Source organism: Schistocerca americana, chromosome 2, assembly GCF_021461395.2.
Source record: "Schistocerca americana isolate TAMUIC-IGC-003095 chromosome 2, iqSchAmer2.1, whole genome shotgun sequence".
NCBI lineage: Eukaryota > Metazoa > Arthropoda > Insecta > Orthoptera > Acrididae > Schistocerca > Schistocerca americana.
In genome coordinates this window covers 95,814,681-95,842,471 of record NC_060120.1, presented here as the reverse complement: position 1 = coordinate 95,842,471, position 27,791 = coordinate 95,814,681, and the positions used below count along the sequence as shown (strand labels likewise).

Genomic DNA, 27,791 nt, shown 5'->3' with positions numbered 1-27,791 from the left:
ATGATCTAATGGCTATTTGTGCAACATACAACCTGCTCCCAATTATAAATTCCCCTACCAGAGTTACAGGTGTATCCAGCACCACTATTGATATGATACTGATAAACAAGGAAAGCCATGAATATGCAGCTAGAAACTTCAACACAGGTTTCAGTGACCACTATGATCAGATTCTTGAAATATCTTCGGTGCTGAACTTAATTAAACAATCAGAAACAATAAAAATAGGAAGAACCTTCAGCCCTCAAAACATTGAATACTTTAAGAATTTACTAAAGAAGGAAACATGGACTGAAATGTATGGATATAAAAGCACAGATGAGAAGTTCAACATATTTATGGATATATTTACATATGATTTTAACATGTCATTTACAGCTAAAAACCAGAAAATCAAATGTAGTAGGCTTAACAGAAAAAATTGCTGGTTGACAACAGGTATAAAAAAGTCGTGCAGAAAAACGAAGATTATATGAGATCGCCAAGTCTTCCATAGTATCCAATGAATTTCTTGCATATTTCAAGAATTGTAAAATGATACTTAAAAAAGTGATCAAAGAAGCTAAAGTAATGGCAAATGACTGCTATATAAATAATGCCAATAACAAAATGAAAGCTGTGTGGAGTGTATTGAAACAGCAAACTGACAATGTTTCTCCTCTAAATTCCAATATTAAACTGAATTGTCATGGCAAAGAAATTAATGATCCTAAAGAAATAGCAAATGTGTTCAATACTTATTCTACCAATATAAGTGAGCAATTAATCGCTGAAATCAAACCTTGCAATACAAACTGCCCAGTATCATCTGTGAATACCAACATAAATCCCACTTCACTGTTTCTCTTTCCAACAACCCAGAAAGAAGTCCTATCAGTTATTTGAACTTTAAAAGTGAATCATTCCACTGGAATAGATGGCATCCCAGGCAGCCTTATTAAAAAATGTGGAGATCTCATTAGTGTACCATTAGCTCACCTTTAAAATAATTCCTTTCAAACCAGAATTTTGCCATCGTGCCTAAAAACAGATTAGTTCAAACCACTATTCGAACTAGGATGAAGTGGCCAACTAAAGGCCCATTGCTCTACTATCTGTATTCTCAAAAACCATAGGAAATTTTTTTCAAAGAAGAGTAGTAGTTTTTCTGGAAGAGCACAAAATAGTATCCACAGCACAACATGGTCCAGGGAAGGCCGATCAACTGGCACAGTGTTACACCGTCCGTGTCATCTGGATACTTCCCACTAACACCAACCCATCAGAACTCTGGAGATGGGAACTTGCCCTTCAATATATCCTCTCTTCCCGTTACCCACCAGGCCTCAACCTCCGCTAATTTCAAGTTGCCGCCGCTCATACCTCACCTGTCATTCAACAACGTCTTTGCCTCTGTACTTCCGCCCCGACTGACATCTCTGCCCAAACTCTTTGCCTTTACATATGTCTGCTTGTGTCTGTATATGTGCAGATGGATATATGTGTGTGTGTGTGCGAGTGTATACCTGTCCCTTTTTCCCCCTAAGGTAAGTCTTTCCGCTCCCGGGATTGGAATGACTCCTTACCCTCTCTCTTAAAACCCACATCCTTTTGTCTTTCCCTCTCCTTCTCTCTTTCCTGATGAAGCAACCATGGGTTGCGAAAGCTTGAATTTTGTGTGTTTGTTAGTGTCTCTATCAACATACCAACGCTTTCATTTGGTAAGTTACATCATCTTTGTTTTTAGATATAAGACCTTTAGAATGTAGACAACATTAAGTTCTTAGGAATATGGCTCCAAGATAATCTTGCATGGGGGACACATATTGAAAAAGTTCGTAAGAAATTAAGCACTACATGCTACTTAATGAGAATATTAGAGGAATGCTGCAACAAAGATTCTCTGAAAACTGTGTATTATGCCTATACACACTCACAACTGAAACATGGAATTATTTTCTGGGTTTAATTTTCTCTTAGCCAAAAGCTCTTTAGGCTACAAAAAAGAATTATAAGAGTAATGGAAGGTGTAAAATGGAACAAAACCTGTAGACCACTCTTTAAAAAGCTAGAAATCCTCCCACTTCCATGTATATATGTGTATGAGATAACCGTATTTGTGAAAAAATATTCAATGGAAAATCCCACTCTCTTCCAGAAAAATGAAAATATCCACTCCTATAACACCAAGCAAAAAGGAGACTTTCATCTAGAGCCCACCAACACCACTCTGAATAAAAAAGGAACCCTGTATTATGGGAAAGTTATTTATAAGAAACTTCCCCACAAATTAAATCAATAAAAGACCTGGCAAATTTCAAGTCAATGCTATGGCATATTTGACTCATCACTGCTTCTACAGCCTCCATGAGTTCCTTCAGAAAGTTCACTAACGATTTGTGCCTTTGCCTTAGTGATGTATCATATAAATGTTACTAGAACTTTAATGATTTACCATGTAAATGTTACTGTAATACAAATATTAATCTGCCAGTACAATAAATTCTCTTTCTGCTTTAAAATATCTACTTTTTTTTGTACAATATTTGCTCTGTGTAATGTAACTCAGTGATCATTTAAGGTAGAAATAATGACATTAATCAAATGTAATATTATATTTTGTTATACATTGACTTTCCTTGCATCAGACTGTACTATTTGTGTACTATATGATAACCAGGCCCAATAAAACTCTAGTCGACTCTACTCTACTCTTCTCTAACAAACTAACATACTGACATATACCTACATGGTGACAGTTACCTTTACCCTGATTCTGCAACAGCACCAGAAAATTGATAGACACAATGGATGCAATGTTTATATCAACAACAAGTAAATTACAATTAGAACAGGGGAAAACCATATCAACTGTGGCTAATAATAGTTTTACAAGCAGAGGTAGATAATTGTGAGGCACTGAATAGATGAAATTTCACAGATACAGTCTCCAGTGAAGAAATCTTGACAGTTATTTTGGCTTTTAGCTTATCTCTCTACAGTGTATAAATAAATCAAAAAGTTGTGGGCTTCAGTCAACATAACTATAATAAGTTGGCAAGTTCATGTGGTGGGCAAGTGGTGAAGCTGACACACTTTGAATTTCTGCACTGAAGCTCAGACCGACATCCTGATTGTGTTGAAAATTTTCTATTATATGAAATGTATTACTTCTCTTTTCAATATGTTACAAATAGTCTGGTACTATATTTAATGAGGAACAGGTCTTAAATCTGAACAAAATTTACATATTTTGTATTTCTTTAGCAGCTAATATATTATACTAAAATAAAGCTGTGACAAATAAAAGATATTCACCACCTGAACAGCATAGCTGCAGCGTCACTTTCATTGTAAATGCAAAATGAACAAGCATTTCCCTATAGGAAACTTTTTCATCAATGTGCTCTGCTATTGCAAAATTAAAAAAAAAATTACACATTCACAGAATAGAACTATTTATAGTACTGTAAATTTTGAGAAAAAACGTATTTTACATAAGTAAGTTTCATCAGAAACAGGAATCATGCTTGAATCAAAGAGAGAATGGCCAGTATCTTAATTTTATTTCATACTGTAATAATTTACAAACTATTGAGGAACACCCATGTTGCAAAAATTACATTTGTTAAACACCTGCTAAATGTTCCCAAGATATCCTAAATAAAAATCACTGTGAAAGAGCATGAGTATTAAAACTATGTACTGAACTAGGACATACAACCAGATATTTTATTTCATAATAGTAACACGCTTCAGCTTCACATGGGTAGCACTAAGGCTACGCGCAAATTGAGACATGTATGGCACATGTGAAGTGACACGGCATAACAGTGTGACACCCAAGTTCTGGGTGTTGTGCAGGTCCTTCGTATATTGAGATGCACAAGCATTCTTTGCCTGCACCTGTTGGTGATGCATTGCTCTGACAGAAATGAGGCAGGCACCCTGCAATCTTTGTCAAACAATTTCATGGAAACTATTCAGTAAAAAAAAAAATTGATTTTCACTAAGATTTTGTGTTTGGTGCATATTACACAATATGTTGTTGCAAATGAAATTTAGACTAACATATTGAATTTTTCTTTAGACTTAGGAGGAGGGCTGTATCTGTCTCCAATCTTCAGAAAATGTATCATATGTCGCCATTCACTTCCAATCGTGCACACACAAGAATGAAGTATTTGTAACATCCCTCGTAACTCCTGCACTAGTCGAGATATCAAAACAATATTTTGGCAAAAGATAGCATGCGAGGTGGAGAGTGTTTTGCCAAATGGTTAATGCATGGAAATTTCTTATCTACATTGATATAGCTGAAGCTATAGCTTTTACTTTATTTTATTTTTAATTCCTTACTGTAATTTTTTATGAGTCATTGACAGCAAGTGAAAACAGAATTTCCTAGTATGAAAATAAACAGTAAATTTTGTTTCCTTATGTTAATGCAAACTGACACAATGATGTTTTCTGTAGGTTATTGACATCCCTGGCTGTCAGGTGCTTATTTAATGAGGTACTGTTTCAGGATTCTGTTGCAATAGCTACTGCAAGATGCGCCTTTGCAAACTATACTGTGTTTTGGCAAAAGAAGCACAATTAAACCTGTCAACAAGAAAAATGTAGCTGTTACTCATAAATGATGCTTCTAAAATGAGAAAAGATCAACAATTCACAGAAAAATAAATCACCTGTTCTGTAGGAGTTTTGGCAGAATTCCCATAACACATCATGTTTTTAACAGTGAATGACTGGAATGGAAACTTACCAAAGGATTTTCTTCCTGTTCTTCATCTGACAAATATGAAAATAATGATGAGCGTGCCCTCGAGGCCTACAGCTTGCCAAACTGACAATGTCATTCATGATAAAAGAATTATTATTGAGAAAAGTAAATACCTGATCCACCACAAGATGGTTAGTGCACTGTAAGCAGGTGAGATAATGCATGTGGAAGGAATGTGGAAGCTAGCCAGGTGTGCCTTGTCAGGGAAAGAGTTCACGTTGTTCGAAAAACATTGCCATGGATGTAGAGCTGCCTTAGTCAGCAATACATTTCAGAAAATTAAATGTAGTACCAAATCACCAGACTCTTCCAGGATATTGATACTTTTGGAATAATACCGAGCATGTTCTCCATTTGTTCAGCCTGTTGTATAATTAGTTTATTGACTCTAATACTATGTATACAAGCACTAATATGATTTTGCTCATCACTTTGCACCAATTACAACATTCTAATTCACTGGGGTTTCTTGACTGTTTCTAACTTACAGTGACAATGTGATGTCTGCATACACACAGTACAAAAAGTTATCACAGTGAAACTTAATACGTACTTCAGCTCTTGGATGCTACCTCAGATCTTGGACACTTTTTACCAGGAGCACAAAGGGTATACACTCGTAGAAATTCCCACTTTTCAAATTTTTGTATTGCGCTAGCATAATATACAGCACGTAGACAATCTAGTTTCACTGAGTATAATATTTAAAATGTCCCACCTTGCTTCTTGATCACACAATTTTATAATACTCCTTACTATTTAACTAACTTCACAATGAATCATCTGTCCCTTCTTGTGATCTGAAGACACTGTGGAGGCATAAGATATAATCTCAGTGACTAAAGGTTTATGAGTGACTGAACTGTGGATTGTTCTTGACAAAATAAAAACAATAACAAAATAAAAAGCAAAACTAAACAGATATAAATAAATGGAAAACATAATGTACTAATGAATAAAGATCGAGAGCTTAAATGGAAAAACGAAACACTACTCTATGGCAATAAGTACAGTAACAAGTCAATATTTTCCTGAAAACTAACACAACCACCCATATGCACGGTATCGAAGGGAGCATATAGGAGGACTGCTTTCCCACTGCCCAGTTCACCTCTCCCACGGTGCTAGTATGGCACGCAGCCAAGAAACTGTGCCACTACCACAATGCCGCATGGCTTGGCACAGGCGTGAGTTGTGGCACAACTGTGTTACATCCCAAATTGCGCGGTCTCACTTGAACCTATTAAGTTACAAAAATGCATGTTGCCCTGCACTGTGCTATACATGTCTCAATTTGCACCTAGTGTAAATACTTTCGGCCAGATGACTAGTCTGGCATAGAAATAATAAATTAGATACACAAACCTTCTTCATGAATCGGTCTATCCATTAGCGAGAACTGTACCAAACTCCCTAAAGTAATTCTTGAGGTCAGACTTCACATACAAATAGGAAAACACATCTGGGGCTTGAATTTATCATAGTTTAGCCAAATGGTGTGAAATTATTAATAAATTATATACACAAATCTCTCTGACAAATCTGTCTTATCATTGAGAACCATATCAAAATGCCTAAAATGTTTACAGTAGTTCTTGATACTAACATTTATAGGCAGATGAAAAATATGGCGAAGGACTTCAATTTATAATATGTAGTGATATCTGCAAAAGGCAATCTCTGTCTGCATCCATGTCTTGGTTAGCACACAGCTCTACTGTGTCAGTAATGTTTCAACTAAATTTTAATATCATATATCCTACAGTTCCCCTCCCCCACCCCCTTCCCCCAACTACAAAAACAATCGCAGAATCATACCTGTATACTTGCAAAAACATATATATATATATAATTTACATCAGAATGTGTACATGTTGGATACAACAACACCTATGGTACAGGTTAGATCAGAATGAGTGGGAAAAGTTTGCATTTTGATAGCTAAACTGCATGTATAAGCTACAAACTATTTACCATGTAAATTTTACACCATATAAAATTTACTGCACTGTACGTACTAAATGTGTTTACAAATGATAAGCAAGCCTTTTTCCAAGGGTGTATACAAATACATATATAAGATACAAAAATAATTCTTCTGGCAAAATATATTGCTACACTCTGCTGAAAGTCATTAAATAATATACCTTTATGTTCATCTTCTCTTATACTAAATAGAAGTAAGGACAAAATGAATAATCACAAGTAAGCATAAAATGAGTATGATTTAATGATAAGTCAACACTGAGGTCATTAGATACCAATTGGTGATTTGTTTAATGTGATTTAAGGAAACCAACGTACATTCTGGAGGGAGGGCGAGGGATTCAAATCCCAGTCCTCCAGAATGTGAATTCAATTTTCTGATCATTGTTCCACCTAGCTGCGTAAATTGTGAAGTGTTCTGATGCCTTACCTTAGTGGATGTTGCAAGACTGACACCAGTAGCTCGGCAGCCAATGCTGCTGCAACTGCTGAGACTCCTGGCCTCGTCACAGTGCACTGCTGATCCAAAGTTCGATCTACCTGTGACTGTCATAATTTGAAAAGTGGATCAGGGTCACATAAATCATTGTCCAGCAAAAATTCATCTAACAAAGGTAAGTTAAAAATATAGCATTTGACACAGGAGACTAAATGACATAAGTACTGAAACAAGAGGAAAACATTGCATTAGTTTCTCCCCCTCTGTCCTATCATCTCTATCATCTCATGCCGATTCATGTCCCTGACCCTCACTGTGCACCGCTCTCTGCCAATACAACCACCGACCTTTTCTCCTTCTCTGTTCCTCTTCTTTTCTGTTTCCCATCCCTGCCACCCCCCCCCCCCCCCCACCCCCCTCCACCGCCTTGCACATCCTTCCGATGCTGCACCTGGTGGCAACTTTGTCCTGCCATCATCTAGTCCCTATACACTCCAGCAGGCGGCACTGACACCTTTCCTCCCACCTGTACTCTCCTATCCCACCCCACTCTGGATTTCTGTTTCTGTTCGATGTGACATGTTTGCACTGTGGCTAGAGCGGCCAGAGAGGGTTGTTTTGTGTGTATGTGTTTTCCATTCTGAAGAAGGTTTTGGCCTAAAGCTCAGATGTGTAACTGTCTATTCATCGTGGCTGTCTGCACCTCAATGTGTCATCTTTACGGTGAGTAGCAATCTAGCCTTTTCATAAGGTTGTTGATACTCCAACTTGGACTTTCTATTATTTGATTTTATTCCTGGTGTACAGACGATGGCAGCACAGTAACTATGGTAGCTTGGGCTAACAGCTGTAAATAACAAATATGCATTCAACCAATTAGTTGTGAGCAGGCAGCGTTAAGTGGTGGACGTACGACTGTAGCGTGTTGATGCTGTTGTGTCATAAATCACAGTGGAGAAGTATCTCTAAATCAAGTGTTCAACATGTTTTCCAGAATGTTTTGAAGAAGAGAGAAGTGCATACAAAGTTTATTCTTGACACACTGACTCCTGAACAAAAACAATGACATGATGATGCCTCCAGCAACTTGATAGAAACGCAAAAGACAAATCTTTTCTGGAAATTGACTCCAAATTATTTCAGACAGGGTTCTGCTTGAACCTCAATGCAGTTTCCAAACCTCCAGCGGCACAACAGATATGATATCCTGTGTTACACAACTCCAGGGAAATGCAAACAGCAACACAGACCTCAATATTTAGTTTTCATGACCTAGGAAAGGTCTTTGATTCAGTACCTAGATTTGCCATGTGGGAAGTACTGAGACGCTCTGGATGTCCTGGGGGATTGTATCAGGTTCTTCATTTTGGTATGTTCTTTACTGTACCTCTGCATTGGGTTCATTCCCAATTACTCAGGGTTCAGTACAAGGCTGTGTGCTTGTTCCAACAGTCTTTGCACTGTACATGACTTCTGTGCACATGAATCATCTGCAAACAACCAAGGCATAGGGATTAAGTTTCATTTTGATGGGCATCTCTTCAGTACGGCAATACTTCATTCATAAAGTCATACCCAGGATCCAGGTTACGTGGATGACAGAACTACAGAATGCTGACGACACTGCATCCTCTGTTCTAACACCTGCAGAGTTACAACAGTAACTCAACTGCTTTAAATCTGCGCAAAATTATTTTAGTCTTACCATCAATACAAAAAAGGTACTTGCACAACCTGCCCAGGATTAATTCTTCCTGAGATCAATATCTCCATCTTAAACACAACACTGGATTAGGCTGATCGCTTTTCAAATCTTGGAAGCAACTTGTCTAAAAGGTGAACCTGCAAACAGGATGTTGTTGAAAGAATTGGGGCTGCCCACACAGCTTTCAGATGGTTAATGTTCAGTCAGAGAATAAAGACCAAAGTTGCATACCAAACTCATGGTGCACAGATTTGTTGTCATTCCCACATTCCTATAACACTGTGAAAGTTGGACACTACTGCTGTGTTATCAAAAAACTTGAGAGCGTCCATCAGCTAAAAATGAGATACATCTTAAACATTACATGGGAGAACTATGTGACCAACAAAGTCATTCTCAAGAAAATGAATCTAAACAGCACTGAGGAAATCATCATCACTCATCAACTGAGATGTTAGGCCATGATCACCACATGAGCAATACCAAGCTTCCCCACCAAATCCTCTCTGGTGAACTCTGTTCTGGCAGAAGACCTCATGGAACCCATCTTAAGCACAAGCTGAAACACATCATGAAGACTGATATACATCTTGGGAAGAACATGCTGCAGATTGGTTACTGTGGAGGAACACTACACCCACTGCTGTTCAGGTGACAAGCAAGAAAGCTCCATCAATCACACTCCCACTTTCTTCCAACCACTTAGTGCAATTTGTATGGGTGCATGTTAATATCAGAACCAGTCTTTCAGTCATCAGAAAGACATCCATAAGCTGAGTTGAAATGCTCACTCTATGCAGGAAGGAGTTATGCACACTCAGAACTGAGTTGCAGATGATGAAGGGAATTATAAAAAAAAAAGTTGTAATGTAATTGTTAATTTCTTGCTTAGTACTGGTTCTTGAAACTTTGGAAGACACTTTCAGGACATTTGGCCCCTAACTTCAGACTGCAATGTTTTAGGACAGTCTACATCTACATCTACATGACTACTCTGCAATTCACATTTAAGTGCTTGGCAGAGGGTTCATTGAACCACAATCATACTATCGCTCTACCATTCCACTCCCGAACAGCGCCCGGGAAAAACGAACACCTAAACCTTTCTGTTCAAGCTCTGATTTCTCTTATTTTATTTTGATGATCATTCCTACCTATGTAGGTTGGGCTCAACAAAATATTTTTGCATTCGGAAGAGAAAGTTGGTGACTGAAATTTCGTAAATAGTCTTTGCTTAAATGACTTCCATCACAATTCGCGTATCATATCTGCCACACTCTCTCCCCTATTACATGATAATACTAAACGAGCTGCCCTTTTTTGCACCCTTTCGATGTCCTCCGTCAATCCCACCTGATAAGGATCCCACACCGCGCAACAGTATTCTAACAGAGGACAAACAACTGTAGTGTAAGCTGCCTCTTTAGTGGACTTGTTGCATCTTCTAAGTGTCCCGCCAATGAAACGCAACCTTTGGCTCGCCTTCCCCACAATATTACCTATGTGGTCTTTCCAACTGAAGTTGTTCGTAATTTTAACACCCAGGTACTCAGTTGAATTGACAGCCCTGAGAATTGTACTATTTATCGAGTAATCGAATTCCAACGGATTTCTTTTGGAACTCATGTGGATCACCTCACACTTTTCATTATTTAGCGTCAACTGCCACCTGCCACACCATACAGCAATCTTTTCTAAATCGCTTTGCAACTGATACTGGTCTTTGGATGACCTTACTAGACGGTAAATTACAGCATCATCTGCGAACAATCTAAGAGAACTGCTCAGATTGTCACCCAGGTCATTTATACAGATCAGGAACAGCAGAGGTCCCAGGACGCTTCCCTGGGGAACACCTGATATCACTTCAGTTTTACTCGATGATTGGCCATCTATTACTACAAACTGTGACCTTCCTGACAGGAAATCATGAATCCAGTCGCACAACTGAGACGGTACCCCATAGGCCCGCAGCTTGATTAGAAGTCACTTGTGAGGAACGGTGTCAAAAGCTTTCTGGAAATCTAGAAATACGGAATCAACTTGAGATCCCCTGTCGATAGCGGCCATTACTTCATGCGAATAAAGAGCTAGCTGCGTTGCACAAGAACGATGTTTTCTGAAACCTTGCTGATTACGTATCAATAGATCGTTCCCTTCGAGGTGATTCATAATGTTTGAATACAGTATATGTTCCAAAACCCTACTGCAAACCGACGTCAATGATATAGGTCTGTAGTTCAATGGATTACTCCTACTACCCTTCTTAAACACTGGTGCGACCTGCGCAATTTTCCAATCTGTAGGTACAGATCTATCGGTGAGCGAGCGGTTGTATATAATTGCTAAGTAGGGAGCTATTGTATCAGCATAATCTGAAAGGATCCTAATCGGTATACAATCTGGATCTGAAGACTTGCCCATATCAAGCGATTTGAGTTGCTTCGCAACCCCTAAGGTATCTACTTCTAAGAAACTCATGCTAGCAGCTGTTCATGTTTCAGATTCTGGAATATTCCATTCATCTTCCCTGGTGATGGAATTTCGGAAAACTGCGTTCAATAACTCCACTTTAGCAGCACAGTCGTCGGTAACAGTACCAATGGCACTGCGCAGCGAAGGTATTGGCTGGCCAGTACTTCATTATGGATTAGTTTTGGTATTTATGTTAGAATTCTTTTATCCCAATGACAGCTCCTCATGATGTGGAACATGTCAGTTAGTTCACAAGTAAAAAAAATAATTCTCTGTGAAAGCATGGCTACGTGCTGGCCATTTACATAACTAGTTTTTGTTTTAACCTTGATCTACAACAAAATTTGATATCAGTAATCCACACACATACATACTAACTAGAGATTCAGATATGGATTATGATTTGTTGCCAAGGGAACTGATTTCAATTTGTTTTTAAGACTTTCAGCATCTGCCAGCACCTTTAATCCTCAAGGGAGGTAGTCAAATATTTTTATGGATGAATACTTTGCTCCTTTCTGTATGAAGACAAGGATAAGTTGTGGATTGTGGATAGTAGAGGCTATTTTTGTCCCTAGTGGTATATTTATGACTACTATTACTATTTTCAAAAAATGCCTGATTCTTCACAACACATTTCACAAGAGTGTACATGTATTGTTAGGCTATTGTTAACACATCTATTTTTTTTTAACAGTTGCTTACATGTAGCTTAAGGGTGGACAGCATATATTATCCTTACAGGAAATTTCTGAGCAATGAATGTGCCACATCCTTCACAGCAGCTTGATATGAGATTTCTAATTCATGTTCTCTTCAATATCTACACTCAGGAATTCTGAACAATCAGTTTTATGTGCCAGTATTTGCTCTCCCCCATTTTGTATTGTTACTGATGAAGATATTTTTAGCGCAGCACTGAATTGAACAAGCTGTGTTCTTTTTTAAGTTAAGTGACAGACCATTTACCAAGAACAAATCAATTATACTTTTGAATATTTAATTTACTGTTCATTATGTCGGAGTTTATATGCCCTTCAGGTGAGAAAAAAGTGAGTTGGTTTCCACGTAAATGAGATAAAGTGTCTGCACATTTGTGTGTTGAATACTGAGATGTGAAGTTTCGAAGTGATGCAGCTGCTTGGAAGTTATTGTAAATGTAGCTAGTAACATGCTGTGTGTGTGTGTGCACAATTATTAAAACAGAATAAGCAATTATTATGAAGCAAGTGTCTGAAAGCACTAATGGTATATTTTTGGCATCATTGACCTGTATTACAGCACACATGAGAGTACTGAAAGCTGTCATTACAAAGATTCTGGCAAGCGAAAGCATTTCCATAAAGGCCAGCACACTTTTGCATATGAGAGTATTCAATTACAAGCTCTCACACTTCCATTTCCAATTCTGCCGGACGTATTGGAGAATGATGCCATACTATCAGTACACTTCTTTACATCTATGTCTAATGGTGTGGTGTGCTACATCGAATCACATCTCTGGCCTACAGGTTACATGGGCCCATCAGCTGGCCAATTTAAGACCATGTGGTTTCAGGTCAATTCTCACTTTTGTCTGAAAACTGTTGTTTCTCTACATGACTGACCAAAGGACTGGCGACAACTTTGCAGTTAACTGTTTATATCTGGATATTTTTTGGACTGATCATATTATTTGTTCATGACACCTGGACCTGCTTGGAATCTCAATATAGTGAAGCCCACCTACTATTAGTTATACTTCAGTGGTTTCTGACACCATTTCTGCAAAGTGATTGATTGCAATCTGACCTACAAATGGTTTTTCACAACTTTAATTCAAGTTGTGTTAATTCTGGACACTATCCTAATCCCAACATTAAATCGTGCCTGTACCAGTTCGCATCACCATCCAACTGTGAATCTCCTCTCTCCCATCTAACCACATGATGGTTACCATACAGGTATTCATTAACTCCAAATTGGGCTCACCCTCCTTCCCAAGGTCATTCTCAATGGAAGGAAAAACAGCCATCACAACTTCAAGACACACCTTGATTTAATGACTGTTACAGAAGACAAAGGCTCCACAGGCGTTGTGATGAATCACAGCTGTCACCTTACAGAAAGCATCTGGCGACTGTCACAGTGATCCCATGCCAGAAGTCCAAAAAAAACTTCAAGTCCTAATTTGAATCCTTAAACCCGTCCCAGAACCTCTCCCATGAATCCATCTTCATCTCCTTAATGACCTCTGCACACCCGCATTTTCCATGCTTCCCAGAATCCATAAACCCAATGATCTTAGTTACCACATTAAAGCTGGCCACTGTACTTCAGCTGAAAGAATCTGTGCTCTGTTAATTCCCATTGGGCGACCATAACCATGTCGGAAACCTTTTCACAAGAATCACTTAAACGCAAATGTCAACTGTCAATTTGCTGCCCTTTTATACCTTGTGTACGTGACAGTATTGTCATCTGTATATGTGCTTATTGCTATCCCATGACTTTTGACACCCCAGCATATAACTCATTCGGCAAGGGGCTGGTGGTACACTGCTGGCGCATGAAATTGAAATATCATAAAGGCAGCATACAACACATGTCAAATTTGCACAACATGAAGTAATTGATTGAAAATGCATTTCAGTGCAACCACAGAAAGTAGGTAGGAGTAATGCTTTCTACATTCTGTAGTAAAGGAAGGATTATGAAGTTGGTTTCTCATTCATGAATCACAGTTGAATGCTGGTTGTTTGTGAGAAGATTGTGTTAAATTTTCTGTGACAAAGAGAAATTTCAATTGGCACAGGGTGGAATTTGGCAACAGCATGATTGTGCTCTATCAAGACTGCAGTTTATGGGACTGTGGTACTGCTGTTCATGTTGCTCTGGATCCTATCAACTACCATGGAACTGATGGGTTCAGGATAGTCTTACTCAGTGCCATGATGGACTTCAATGGCCCCCACATGATTAGAGCCTGAGAGAATACACATATTGTTCACTCCACCATGCAGGTCTGTACAGCCACATTGCATACCTTCAGTTAAGACTGTTTGCAGCAAGACAAGTATCCACACAGTCAGTGTGATGGCATCTGGAGTACTCTACGAACTATCAGCACAGTGACCACTGTCAAAGCTTTGTTTGATGTGGCAGAAAAGATATATATACTGACAGTGGTGTGCTCCATGACACTACAGAACATAGAAGTGACATCACATCATCTTTTTAGACAAGTCTTGGTTCTGGATACAGCACCACGATGGACATATTTGTGGGTGAAGCCTTTGAGGAGCACAAACATAGCTTGACTGCATTCATTGTCATCATATGAGCTCATCACCTGGTGTGATGATGGAGAATGCCACTGGGGACATGAACTCTATCACGTCTGGTTTGCATAATCAATAATTTCGACAGCAATCATTACATTTATGGTGTGTTAATGTTGCTGGCTATGCCCTATCTTCAAGGTTCCTGTGACATTATCTTTCAAGATAATATTGCAAGACTGCATGATCCTTGTGCTGCCCTGATCTACATTGATTGGTCAGCACATTCTCCAGACCTACATCGATTCAACTGTTGCCCTGGTCAGCACATTCTCCAGATCTCTCACCCACTGAAAAACCTTTGGTCATGGGTCGCCAACATACTGCCACGCCATCACTTACCAAACTGTCCAATGCTAACTATGAGCTGAAGCAGCATAGAAAGACATACTTGTATCAGTACATTTTGATTTAAATGGATTGTAGACACTCGCTTCAAGATATGCAGACAAAGCTCTTCTCAGGAAGATTAATCCACCGGTAATGGACACTATGAAAGCCACAAGAAAAATAGTAATCTTGGGAAGAAGGTATAATTGACATGGGTCAAGGGGATCATTAAATATAATAAAATAGTTGATGACTTAGTGAAGACTTCTGCTCAAAACAGCACATTTAGAACCATCTTCTTACTGCCATCGGGCCTACAGACTATGCTACATAGGATGAAAAATTATTTCAGTGGACAAACTCTGGGAAGTTGCACAGGACACTGAAACAAATATTTTTCTCTAATTTTTATTTTTCTGTCATTTGTTTTGTTTTGTTTTAGGGTACAAAAACAACTACGGTCATACGCGTCCATGGCAGGACTGTAGAACACGAAGACGAAGAGAAGAGTTAAAAACAACTACATGTTAATCCCAATAGACGGAAGAGATGACTGCTAAAAACAGGGATGTGGAGAAAGGTCTGAGCAACACACCATAGATAAACGGAGGTCCTGAACTAAAAATTAAATGGCCTTTACCATATTGCTATGACAGATAAAAAGTAGAACGCGGTCAACAGCCCGCGTGTTGTTTGCCAAAATGGCCAATAACTCAGACGGCAAACACAAATGAAGGCATAAGTGGTTAAAAAAAGGATATTCTATCAAGAAATGGTAGACTGTCAGATGTTGTGGACAATGAGTACAAAGTGGTGGGGAGCACCACTTAACAAATGGCAATGGCTAAAAAGACAATGCCCGATATGCAAATTGGCTAAAATGATCTCCTCACAGTGAGAGGGCCAAGAGGATGTGGTCCAAGCTGCTGGGAGTGGCTTAATAACCTGGAGCTTGTTCCCATGAAGGGAGAACCGGTGGTGATGCCAAAGTGACACCACCTGCTGACAGACCGAGCGAGGTGGCGCAGTGGTTAGCACACTGGACTCGCATTCGGGAGGATGACGGTTCAATCCCGTCTCCGGCCATCCTGATTTAGGTTTTCCATGATTTCCCTAAATCGCTTCAGGCAAATGCCGGGATGGTTCCTTTGAAAGGGCACGGCCGATTTCCTTCCCCATCCTTCCCTCACCCGAGCTTGCGCTCCGTCTCTCATGACCTCGTTGTCGACGGGACGTTAAACACTAATCTCCTCCTCCTCCACCTGCTGACAGAAGGCAACACAGAGATCATCAGAGGTAATGTAAGAACTAGCAGGCTGAGGTATGAGGACGGCAGCTTTGGTAGAAGTGTCAGCAGCCTCGTTTCCTGTCAGACCAACATGACCAGGAACCCACATAAACATCACAGTGGCTCCATCAAGAGTGAGCAAGTGACAGCTTTCCTGGACTCTTTGCAAAGCATACAGAGGCTTTGAAGGGCACTGAGAGAGTTGGAGCAGATGATGCAACTGAGAAGTCTGTGTCGCCAGATGTACTGTGTGGTCTGATACAGGACAAAGAGCTCTGCTGTAAATATTGAGCAGTGTTCTGGAAGCCAATACCCAAAAATGTTGGTGCCAATGACAAAGGCACACCACAGTCAGTCTGAGAGCTATCAGTGTACACAAAACGTACTATCGCTGAGTTGTGTGCGAAGGTAATGAAAATGAAGGCGATAGAGCAAAGTTGGTGTAGTGTCCTTAGGAAGCAAATGAAGCTCAAGGTGAACATGGGCTGCTGCACGAAGCCAAGGTGGTGAAGACTTTACACCCACTGGGACAGTTGCAGGTAGTGTAAAGTTAAGCTGCTGGAGCAAGAGCCGCAAGTGAACTCCAGGATGCACCCCATACTCGTGATCAAAGGAGTCATCGAAGAAGGAGGCATAGGATAGGTGGCCAGACATGGCAGATAAATGACATGCATATATCTGCTGAGGAGAAAGTCACGGCAGTAGGACAGCGGTAGTTTGGCAGCTTCTGTCTTCAGACTCTCAACTGGGCTAGCGTAAAAGGCGCCAGTGGCCAAACAGATGCCACGATGGGGATAGTACTGAGATGGCATAAGAGGGGTGGATGTGCAGATGCATAAATGAAACACCCATAGTCTAGTTTTGAACAGACAAGGGATCAGTACAAGCAGATGAGAGTGGTTCAATCTACTCCCCAGGTAGTACCACTGAGGACACGGACACTGAGGGACCACATATAGTGTACTGTCAGGTAAGACACATAGGAGGACCAAGAATGTTTCCTATTGAGCATGAGCCCCAGGAATTTCATAGTTTTGATGAACAGAAGAGCAAACAGGCCCAAGATGTAAAGACATTGGAAGAAACTAGTTGCACTGCCACAAATTCATACAAATGGTGTTGTCAGTGGAAAAATGAAAGCCATTGTTGATGCTCCATGAGTAAAGATGATCGAGACATTGCTAAAGACGCCACTCAATGAGACAAGTTCATGGAGAACTGCAATAGGTGGCAAAATCGTCAATGAAAAGGGAGCCGGAGATGCCCTGTGGGAGATAGAGCATTATAGGGTTAGTGGAAATAGCTAAAAGGATGACACTCAAGATTGAACCCTGAGGTACACCATTTTCCTGGATAAAGGTGTTCAACAAGGCAGAACCCACACGTACCTTGAAAACTCAGTCTTTTAAAAATTCCTGATCAGGAACGGGACATGTAGCCGTGGAAGCCCCACATGTATAGAATAAGTAGGATACCGGTCCTCCAGCAGGTGTTGCACGCTTTCTCCAAATTGAAAAACACGGCCACAGTCTGGGATTTCTGCAGAAAACTATTCATGACATGGGTGGAGAAGTGACGAAATGGTCAACTACAGAATGGTGCACGTGAAATCCACACTGTGCAGTGGTTAGTAAATTGCGAGACTTGAGCCACCATACCAGCTGGGCATGAATTATATATTCCATCACCTTACAAACATAGCTGGTAGGAGAAATGGGACAATAGCTAGAAGGAAGGCGTTTGTCCTTACCAGGCCCAAATGCAGTTGTACATATGAAGCAGAAAGTGCTTGCCCACAAGAGCAAGGTGCAACATCTGAATGTGAACATTGTCTGGCCCTGGAGTGAAGGATTGGGATGATATGAGAGCATTATCTAACACCCTCATAGTAAAGGCTGCACTGTAGCACTCATGATTCGGAGAAGAGAAGGCTATCGCCTGAGCCTCCTTCACTTGTTTCCAATGGAGGAAGGCAGTGTGATAGTGGGAAGAGATCTAAATTTCCGCAAAATGGCAGCCCAAGGTGTTGGAGATAGCAATACGGTCCATGATGACATTGTCTGCTACTGTCAGGCCGGAAATTGGGGAATAGATCTTGTTCTCAGAGAGCTGTTGGAGGTTGGCCCACATGATGGAACATTGAGCGGAACTGTTAAAAGAACTAGTGAATGAAATCCAGCTAGCTTTCTTGCTGTCCCTAAGAACACAATGACACTGTACAGGCAACTATTTATAATGAGTGCAGTTTGTCATTGAACGACAATGGTTAAAAACAGGAAGAGCACGTCTCCAAGTGTGAATTGCATCATGGCATGCCATAGTCCACCAAGGGACTGAGACGCAGTGTGATGAAGAGGAAGTGTGAGGAATGGAACATTCTGCAGTGGTAAGGATAACGTTTGTAAGATATTCTACCCAGCAATCACGACTGGGGAAATGTTGTTCACTGAAGGTCACCAGGGAGGAGTAAAGCCTCCAGTCGGCCTTAGTAATCTGACATTTGGGTGGCACGTAGATGGGGTATGAGTCAGCAAATGGACAGCACAGGGGAAATGGTTGCTTGAGTATGCGCCAGAGAGAACGGACCACTCGAGATGATGGGCAAGCTGGGTAGTGCAGAAGGAGAGGTCCAAATGGGAATAGGTGTGCGTGGAATCTGAAAGGAATGTGGATGCTCCTGCCTTGATTGAGGAAGTCAGCCAAGAGGGCACCTCTTGGACAGGTTGTGTGAGAACCCCAAAGGGGATTTTGCGAATTAAAGCTACCGAGCAGCAGAAAGGGGTGAGGTAGCTGCCTAATGAGCTGGAGGAAGTCTGCCCTGCTGACATCGAATGATGATGGGATGTAAACTGTACAGAGGGAAAAGGTCACGAAAGGAAGGAAAAGGCGAAGTGCAACAGCTTGAAGACAGGTAGTCACGGAGATGGGTTGACTATGATCATCATCCCATATGAACAGCATGACTCCCCTGGAGATGGAATGCCGTCCTCAGTGAGGTCAAAACGGACTGGGAAGAAATGTGAGAGCTCAAAGTGGTCATGAGGACACTGACGCTGTGATTCTAAGAGCAGCTGAAAAATACTCTGTTAGATTGAAGGCCACAAATGTTCCATTGGAGGAGAGTCATAATGAGGATAGGGGAGGAGGGAAAAAATGAAGGGATGTCACTTCGGCAGCTGCTGAGTGCCAATCTTCGAAGACTCATGGCTACAGGGAGCAAAGGGTGGAGAATCCTGCTCCAAGGGATCTAAAGAGGCACTGGCTTTCTCCCTCTGTCGTTCTGCGGAGTCCAGGGCAGAAAAATGGTTGGTGATGCACACTGGCAATACGCAGGTTGGCCGTGTGAGGGTATCACGTGGCAACACCATTGAAGAGGATGTCCAAGTTGGTGAAGGAGAAGACCATTATCTTTGTTTGACTTCTTGGAGCCTTTCCAGTTGGAAGAGGAAGACTCAGATGTTTGCTGTCTGGAGGGCCATAGGGAGTCTATGTGAGAATATTCCTTCTATCCATACCATCCTGCCAGTTGTGTAGCAGGTGACTTCACCTTGCAAGGCGAATGTTTGGTGGTTTGTGGCACAGCTGGATGAGGAGATGGCGATGCTCCCATGACACTGGGCGATTTCTCAACCGCAGTGCTGAATCTGAGGTCGCATGTCTGCGTGGCCATGTCCTTCATGGAGCGGGATGTAGCAAGGACAGTACTGTAAGTGCCAGATGATAGAACACAGGGTCTGCGACTAGCCAATAACTTGTGAGTGACCGGGTAAGATGCTTTTTCCTTTACCAGACCTCCTGGACACTTTTTCCAGTACCTGGATCTCCTGGACAGCCCACTCATTGAGATACATGGGACAGAGAGGAGGTAGCATGGTCACCATTGCAGATGATACAGTGGAGAGAAGGAGGCGGACAATTGCCCTAGTGTGCCTCCTTACCACTGGATATACATTTGGCTGGGTGTCAACAAGACATTCAACTGTGGTTGAAATGACACTGGCAGCAGCGCACTGGGTTCGGAATGTACAGTCAGAATGTGATAACCATAGTTTGCTTTGATCTTGGACGAAGCACCACTCTATCAAAGGTGAGAAAAAGAGTGCATGTGGGCACTTTTTCATCACCTGATGGACGGCAGTGAGACACTGATCAGAGAGGTACATTTGGACTTCTGCCTCAGTGAGACCATTGAGTAGTCTAGTGTAAATAACACCATGGGAAGAACTCAGAGTTCTATGGGCCTCAACTTGAACAGGATAGCTGTGGAGAAGTGAAGTGGCATGCATTTGTTGTGCTTGAGAATCAGAAGTAGTCTCCAAAAGCAAAGTGCCATTGCATAAACGAGAGCAGGATTTCATAGGGCCGGCAATTGCACCAACACTTTTCTGAATAAGAAATGGATTTACTGTTACAAAGGACTGACTGTCTCCAGTAAGTGAAACCATGAGGAACCGTGGTGCAGCTGGAAGGGTCTCTGAATCAGGATGTTCATTCCATTTATGTTTGGTGGACGTGGACTATGAAGATGATGATTGGCGCATTGCGAGGAAATCCCCCATGGTTGCCACCATCTCTGATGGCATGCTCCTTCCAACTAGGGGCCCACCCTCTGAGGGGGACTCACCCGTCTTAGGTGATTGTTCAAAATTCAGGTTACACCTCCCAAATGCCTGACATAGGGACCAATCGGCAATTTGGGCAGGTAGCAGCTCAGGCAATCACCCCACCCTGGGCCTGGCCTGTACCAGGGGGTACATGCGAACCCTATCTGTCAACCCGGGGTTGGGAATTACACATTACCCAGTCAACTGTTATGCATCAGATGCATGGGCCAGCCTTCAGGAGCCCATAGGTTGGAAGAAGAAAAAGGAGCGCATCAAACGCCAAAGCAGTGGTGAAACAGTTCTCGCGTCAGGTACAGAAAATGCGGAACACATTCCTAAAAACACCCCAGTCATATTCCCCAAGGGAGGGGAAAAGGAATAACAGGAGTAGAGACATACAGCACAGAAGGGAAAAGATGCTGCAAAGGCTGGGGCCCCGTGGTAGCCAAGGATGAACCCGCCAAAGTGTGGTGAGCCCCCTGTGGGGGTTATTTTTCTGTGAGGATTTTTTAAAGTGGTAGTAGTAGTTTTCACTGGATGAAAATCAATCAAGCTAAAAAGCATGGGACAATGAAAACACCTTTTCTAATGTGTTTTCCTCTGAGGACAGAAAGAGACACAAACAATTCTTTATTACCAAGAGACATCACCATTAACACAATTACTTCAGCTACAGATGAAGCTTAAAAATGCTTCCATTGACTTGTAAACGGAGGCTACACTGGTGAGACACGTTCCGTCTAACATGGTCAAAAGCTACAGGAGTGTCCTTAATACCTACGGCTGCTGCTACTATCTGGACAACCAGATCCTTCTGTGATTTGACAGGGGTTTTGTGAACTAGTCTGCATATCTCTCCTCACACAAAAAAGTCCAGAGGGATCAAATCAGCGAATAGAGTAGGCTGTGGTACAGGACCACCACTGTCAATCCACTATTCTGGAAACTGTTGATTCAAGAATCAATGCACAGGGTGTTTAAAATGTGTCAGTGTCTCATCATGCTGGAACCACATGCACTGTCTTGTAGTGAATGGCACTTCATTCATTAACTATGGCAATGCTCCAGTGAGGGAGTGGTAATAATGCATGTCCTTTAATGGTCTAGGTAGGAGATATAGCCCACTTAAACAGTCTCCAACATCTGCCCACATATTCACATAGAACTGCACTTTATGAGCATCAATAAATATGCCATGTGCATTAACTTCGTTCACAAGACGTGAATTGTGGATATTGAAGATGGCATCATGCCTGAACATTGCATCATCTGTAAACAGCACAGAGGACGGAAGTGTAGGATGCATTTGACACTGCTCCAGGAACGACTGTAAAAAACTGTGCTCTGAATGGTTAATCACATGGTACCAGGTTGCGCACAAGCTGTTAAGTCAAATGGATTAACAATGGCTCATGAAGGACATTTCTTAATTTCATCTGATTCATCCCTATGTTAAGCACAATTGCACGAGTGCTGAGAGTGATTACACCCTCTACCAGATTAAAAAATGCTAACAGGTAATTACAGCACTAGAGAAAAATGTCTGTTTTAGTGCCCCATGCAACCTCCCAGAGTTTGTCATTTTAAATAATGTTCATACTGTATAGCAAAATAAGAACCAATAAGAAGACAAATATCAGTTATTGATATGTTGAGAAGGGAAATATTATGGACAAACACAGCCAAACATTCCCCTGAAGCTTTGGTTCAAGACAATTAAGGTATAAAAAATTTCCAAGTTCCACAATTCACATGAGATTTAATCATGGATCATTCACCTCCCATCTTCACTGAAATCCATTTTCAGGATTATCCTTATTTCAAATGTGATGGAGTAACAGTAGAAGATATCATTCACATTTTTAAAAATATAAACTATATGCAAACAAGCAAATTGATTTCATATAACAGCTAATCATATCTCATTAACTGTTACTAAGAAAGCAGCTCTCCTTCACCAGGATAGTATATTCATTTTAAAACTAATTATGAAATCTTGACCTAAATATAACCTTACCCTGTAAAGTCCTAGTAAGGCTTTTGCCAATATCCAAGTTAGTATGATTTAATATCTGCTGGGTTAATGACTACTAAATTCCACAGTCTGCATAGCACCAAATCAACTACAAATTAAGTCATGTATTCTTTCTACTATACTGTACATTCACAGAAAGTAAAATTTTGATATTTAATTCCTTCCTAGTGTTGCAATTGTAAAGGCTAGCACTGTAGGTTAATGTAAAGATAGCAACAAATGTTACTTTGGGAGTGATAGGAAGAGTTGTGGGTCAGATGTTCATCTCCAGGTATAATGATGGCTGTTGGTTAACTTTGCAAAGGCACTGGTTACATTGCTCTAATCCAGCGCGATAGTGGACAGAGATTTGAGGGGGTGGGGGGTGGGTTGCTTGTTTGCAGTTGGTTTGTGAGTGTAGTTGAAGGATGAGGGATACATATAAATATAACATGGGACGTATGTTTGTGGACAATGTCTGAAGGACAGAGCCTGTGGGTGAACTTCTTATGAACTCCTTCAGCAATCGGCCATGGGATTGCTCATAACTGAAGATGTGGTGTACACAGATGACTACACTATATGGGACAGATTTTTTAGTGTGAAAGTGTGAAAGAGATGGCAGCTATCAAAATGATAGTTGGAGAGCTTGACAGAGACTAAGGCTTCTACAGAGCCATCTGAAAAGGCAGCGTGTTGGGCTGAGGAGAATCAGGTGAAGAAGATAGGAGAGAATGTGTTGAGGCTGTTGATGAATTAAGACACAGTGTCTTGGCCCTGGATTCAGACATGAAGATATCATCAATGAATCTGAACTTGGTAAAATGTTTATGTTCTTGGGTAGCTAAGAAGGTATCATCTTAACGCCCCAAACACAGGTCAGTAGGTCAGGATGCTGTGTGGGAGCCCACGGAAATGCTAAATTTCCCTTTGAAAGAGAAGTAGTTATGAGTAAGGATAAAGTTCGATGTATAAGGAATGAGGTGGTGATTTTGGAGTTGGTAGGATTATGGAAGGAAAAGCAGGAAGTTTCAAAGAAATTAGAGATGAAACACAAGCTAAGATTGGGGAAGGATGCGGATGGAAACTGGCTGTGAGAATAGTGTAGTGACTTATTTAGCATATGGCACAGCATGTCACAACTGATTACATACACAAGACAAAAACAGTTGTAAAACAAAATAAACACTCGGATTTTTTTATGTATTTGTTTGCATGTTGGGTCACAGTGAAGAAGATCGACCACTGTTCAGAGTAAGATCATAAAGGATTTTCTGGTGTACATGATGGATGGTTTGTCTGTTGGCTCCAGATTGACATTCTAGTGAAACCACTGATATAATGAGTCCACACATCTGCTTTGGGTTGTTATTATCCTGTTGAGGCTGTACTTTTCTTTCTGTGCAAGCTGAAGCCTTGGGGTTTTTCTGTGATAAAGGGAAGCGTGTCCACACATATTGGTGAAGACTTTTCCCATGGTTTTTCCACACTTCATTAATATTACAGTTGTTAATAAGTAGTTTCTTTGATTTCAAGTACAAAAGGGTTCTGTAGAGTACTCTGTCGATTTATACACATTTGAAGATTTGGTGAACTGGGAGTAAAGGTTTAGTCATTATTTTACTGACTTCTCTGAAAAGAGAGGAGTTTGTAGGAGGGTGAATGTGAATAAACAGAGGGAGTAACAGTTAGACACAGACCTTATTGTTCCAGACATTATCAGCATGGTGCAGTTTGGCTCAACACAGTGCACTATTGAGCCTCATTGGGAGGGGGGGGGGGGGGGGGATGGAGATGGTTGAGATGTAAAAGGAAGGCAGCAATATGTGCCATTTATGTGGAAAGTTTGGCTACCAGTGATGGATCAGAGGCATTGTATTCAGATAGATGGAAAAGGCTCCATTCAGGATGGTAAGTCCCTAGGCAGAGAGAAAAATGAATGCAAATGCTGACAGAGGCTGTACTCCATGCATCATAGCCAAATGTATTTTAACTTACTGTCTTCCTACACCTGCCAATGGCACCTGTTCTAAGCCCAATAATGCCCCCCCCCCCTCCCAAATCCACTCCTTCTCAAAACTCCTCTTACCAACCAGACACTGCCTTGCACACTGTTTCCATCTGTATGTCTGCCACATTCCCCAAAATCCTCTCTCAAACATTTCACAAAACCCAGAACCAAACAAACAGAGAACACTGTTGTCACATTGTACATCCTATACAGCAAGAACCTCACTCTGACTGAAACTTCAGCCCTTTACAAAGTCCTTCAGCATCATGCACAAATTCAGTCAAGCTGGACTGCTCAAAGATCAACTTAGCTTCCCCTCTCTGACCAAACCAAGCCAAAAGCTAACACTGAACCATGCCTCTCTCACTTCAAACCTCCACCCAACCATCATCAACCACACTCTGATCCCATGGTTACCTTCCAGGAATTCCTTACCTTCAACATGGCCTTACCGTCCTTTCCAAGGTCACTTGCCATGAACAAAAACATTTTTACAGAGGAATGAACAGCTACTCACAACTATTAAGCAAATCTTGAGTTGATCATCTCCCTAAGAAGAATGGCTACACCACTGTTTTGATTACCCACAGTAAGTGACAGAAGGTATCCACCAACTGCCTGAGTGTTCCATACACAATCCCTGCAGCAGTGGTCCCATCCCAGAAATCCAGGATAATTTCCAGTCACTACCCAAATTCATAGTTCCATCTCAGAAGCTCTCCCTCAAATGCGTCTCCTTCCTCATCAAACTTAATCTTACTCCTCCTCATCTCTCACATACAGCCCCAGAAAATCCATAAAACTGGACACTCCATTGCAGCTGGTTACATGTTCCCATGGAAACAGTCTCAGCACTTGTTGGCCATGGGCACTCACATAGTAACTTCATAGCTCTATCTTGTTCATATGTCATCCTGGAGAAACCTTCCAAGTCACCCAAGAATCTTAACCTTTATCCTGGTCCAGATTCATTGGCGATCGCTCTATAGTCTGGATGCAGGGCCATGAAACTCTATCCTCAGTCATCCACAGACTCAACATCTGATCCCCAATCATCTTCATTTGACATCTACATCTACACACATTTTCTGCAAGCCACCATATGGTGTATGGTGGAGGGTATCATGTACCACAACGAGTCATTTTCTTTCCTATTCCACTCACAACTGGAGTGAGGGTAAAACAACTGTCTATATCAGGGCCAGCCAAACGCTGCACAGTGTGCAGGCGTGCGGAAGTGCTGCACATGTGCGCACGTGTGCGACAGCGACATCTGTTATTAGACATGTGTCCTAAATGAATGGCGGCGGCTCCACTTGCCTGTTTATGTGGTACAAGCAAGAGCGCAACATACCAAGTCTCGTTTAGCCCTGGTAAACTTAACAGAGAAGTACTGAGAAATGGCAGGTACTGTGAAAAAGCAAAGGACGGAAGATCTATGTTCTCAGCCGTTTAAAAACGACTGGGAACTGCAATTCTTTTTTGTAGCCGTTGATGAAAACTCACAGTGTTTGCTATGCCGCCGAATAATAGGCGGCCAGCATAAGTTTTCAATTGAAAGGCACTACAATACAAATCTCAAAGACGAATGTAGTGTACTCAACAGTGAAGAACGGCAAGCAAAATTAAATGTCCTTAAGAAAATGGATGAGACACATCAACTCGATTATCATTTCTCATGACCAGTGATATACGTGTTTGGATTTATTCCTTTCATAATTAAAAATTATTGTTTACTAACTGTGCATTATTGCCTCGTTCTGCTCCATGTTACATTACTATCAGGAAAGTTGGTCATTAAACCGATTGTTCCAATGTATACTTACATTTAGGTTTTTTTTTTTTTTTTTTTTTTTTTTTTAAATGTGTGAAGGGCTACGCCCAGCTGAAGTCGATAAAACATAACATTCATCTAATTGTCGGTTATTATGCACATTTCAGATGGAACTGATGAAAAATGTAGCAATAATCGTATTGAAAAAACAGGTGATCATCGAGAGGTCTGCGGTTATCATTCTGTTCAGATGTCAGTGAGACAGAAATTATGTGAGTGTAACTGAGGGCACCGAGAATTAGTTATAGGAAACCTTGCATTAGTTTAATGTTATTTGAAATCATGAATAAGGTTCGTTGGAAGTTGCTAAGTGCTCTCTTTCTTAAATACTAGATCAAAAACATTACGCGTATTTACGTGCCGTCAGTCAAGCTGCCTTAATAAAAACCCACGGTTGTTAACTGTATTACTTGTCTTACTGGGTTAAACTGTTAACATAAAAGTAGACGTCTCAATGAGTAGACTGTGACAGTATTTTAAATGTTTAATACGCGAAATACCTTCCCATGGTTGGCATGCAAGCTGTGGAAAGAGCACTAGAATGCGCCGGTACAGTCTCTCCCAGCAAGTGGATAAAGCGACATCTGTGGGTAGAAACATGCACTACATGAACGCTGACGGCTGCGGCGTGCACGCTGTGACCCGGAAGTTGCACATGTGCAGGAGCACCGCACGCGTGCAGAATTTCTGGCCGACCCTGGTCTATATCCTTCCGCATGAGACCCAATTTCTCTTATGTTGTCTTCGTGTTCCTTACACGAAATGTACATTGGCGACAATATGATAGTATTGTAGTCAGCTGCAAATGTCTATTCTTTAAATATTCTCAAATCATGTTTCATGAATAGAACAGTGTCTTCCTTCTACGGATTCCCATTTGAGTTCATGTAACATCACTGCAACACTCTTGTGTTGATCAACTGTACTGGTAACAAATATAGTGCCACACCTCTGCATTGCTTCAATGTCTTTCTTTAATCTGACTGAGCAAGGTGGTGCAGTGGTTAGCACACTGGATTC

General features: G+C 41.0%; 1 protein-coding gene across 1 annotated transcript in view; it reads right to left on the bottom strand.

Annotated features, from left to right (window-relative positions):
* The window catches only part of LOC124590150 (ubiquitin-like modifier-activating enzyme ATG7), a 100,275-nt gene that overhangs the window by 14,910 nt on the left and 57,574 nt on the right, over positions 1 to 27,791 (bottom strand). Inside the window, exon 10 of the mRNA XM_047131626.1 lies at positions 7,182 to 7,297. Within this exon, the coding sequence (XP_046987582.1) occupies positions 7,182 to 7,297 (116 nt within the window). The remainder of the gene's footprint in view (positions 1 to 7,181; positions 7,298 to 27,791) is intronic.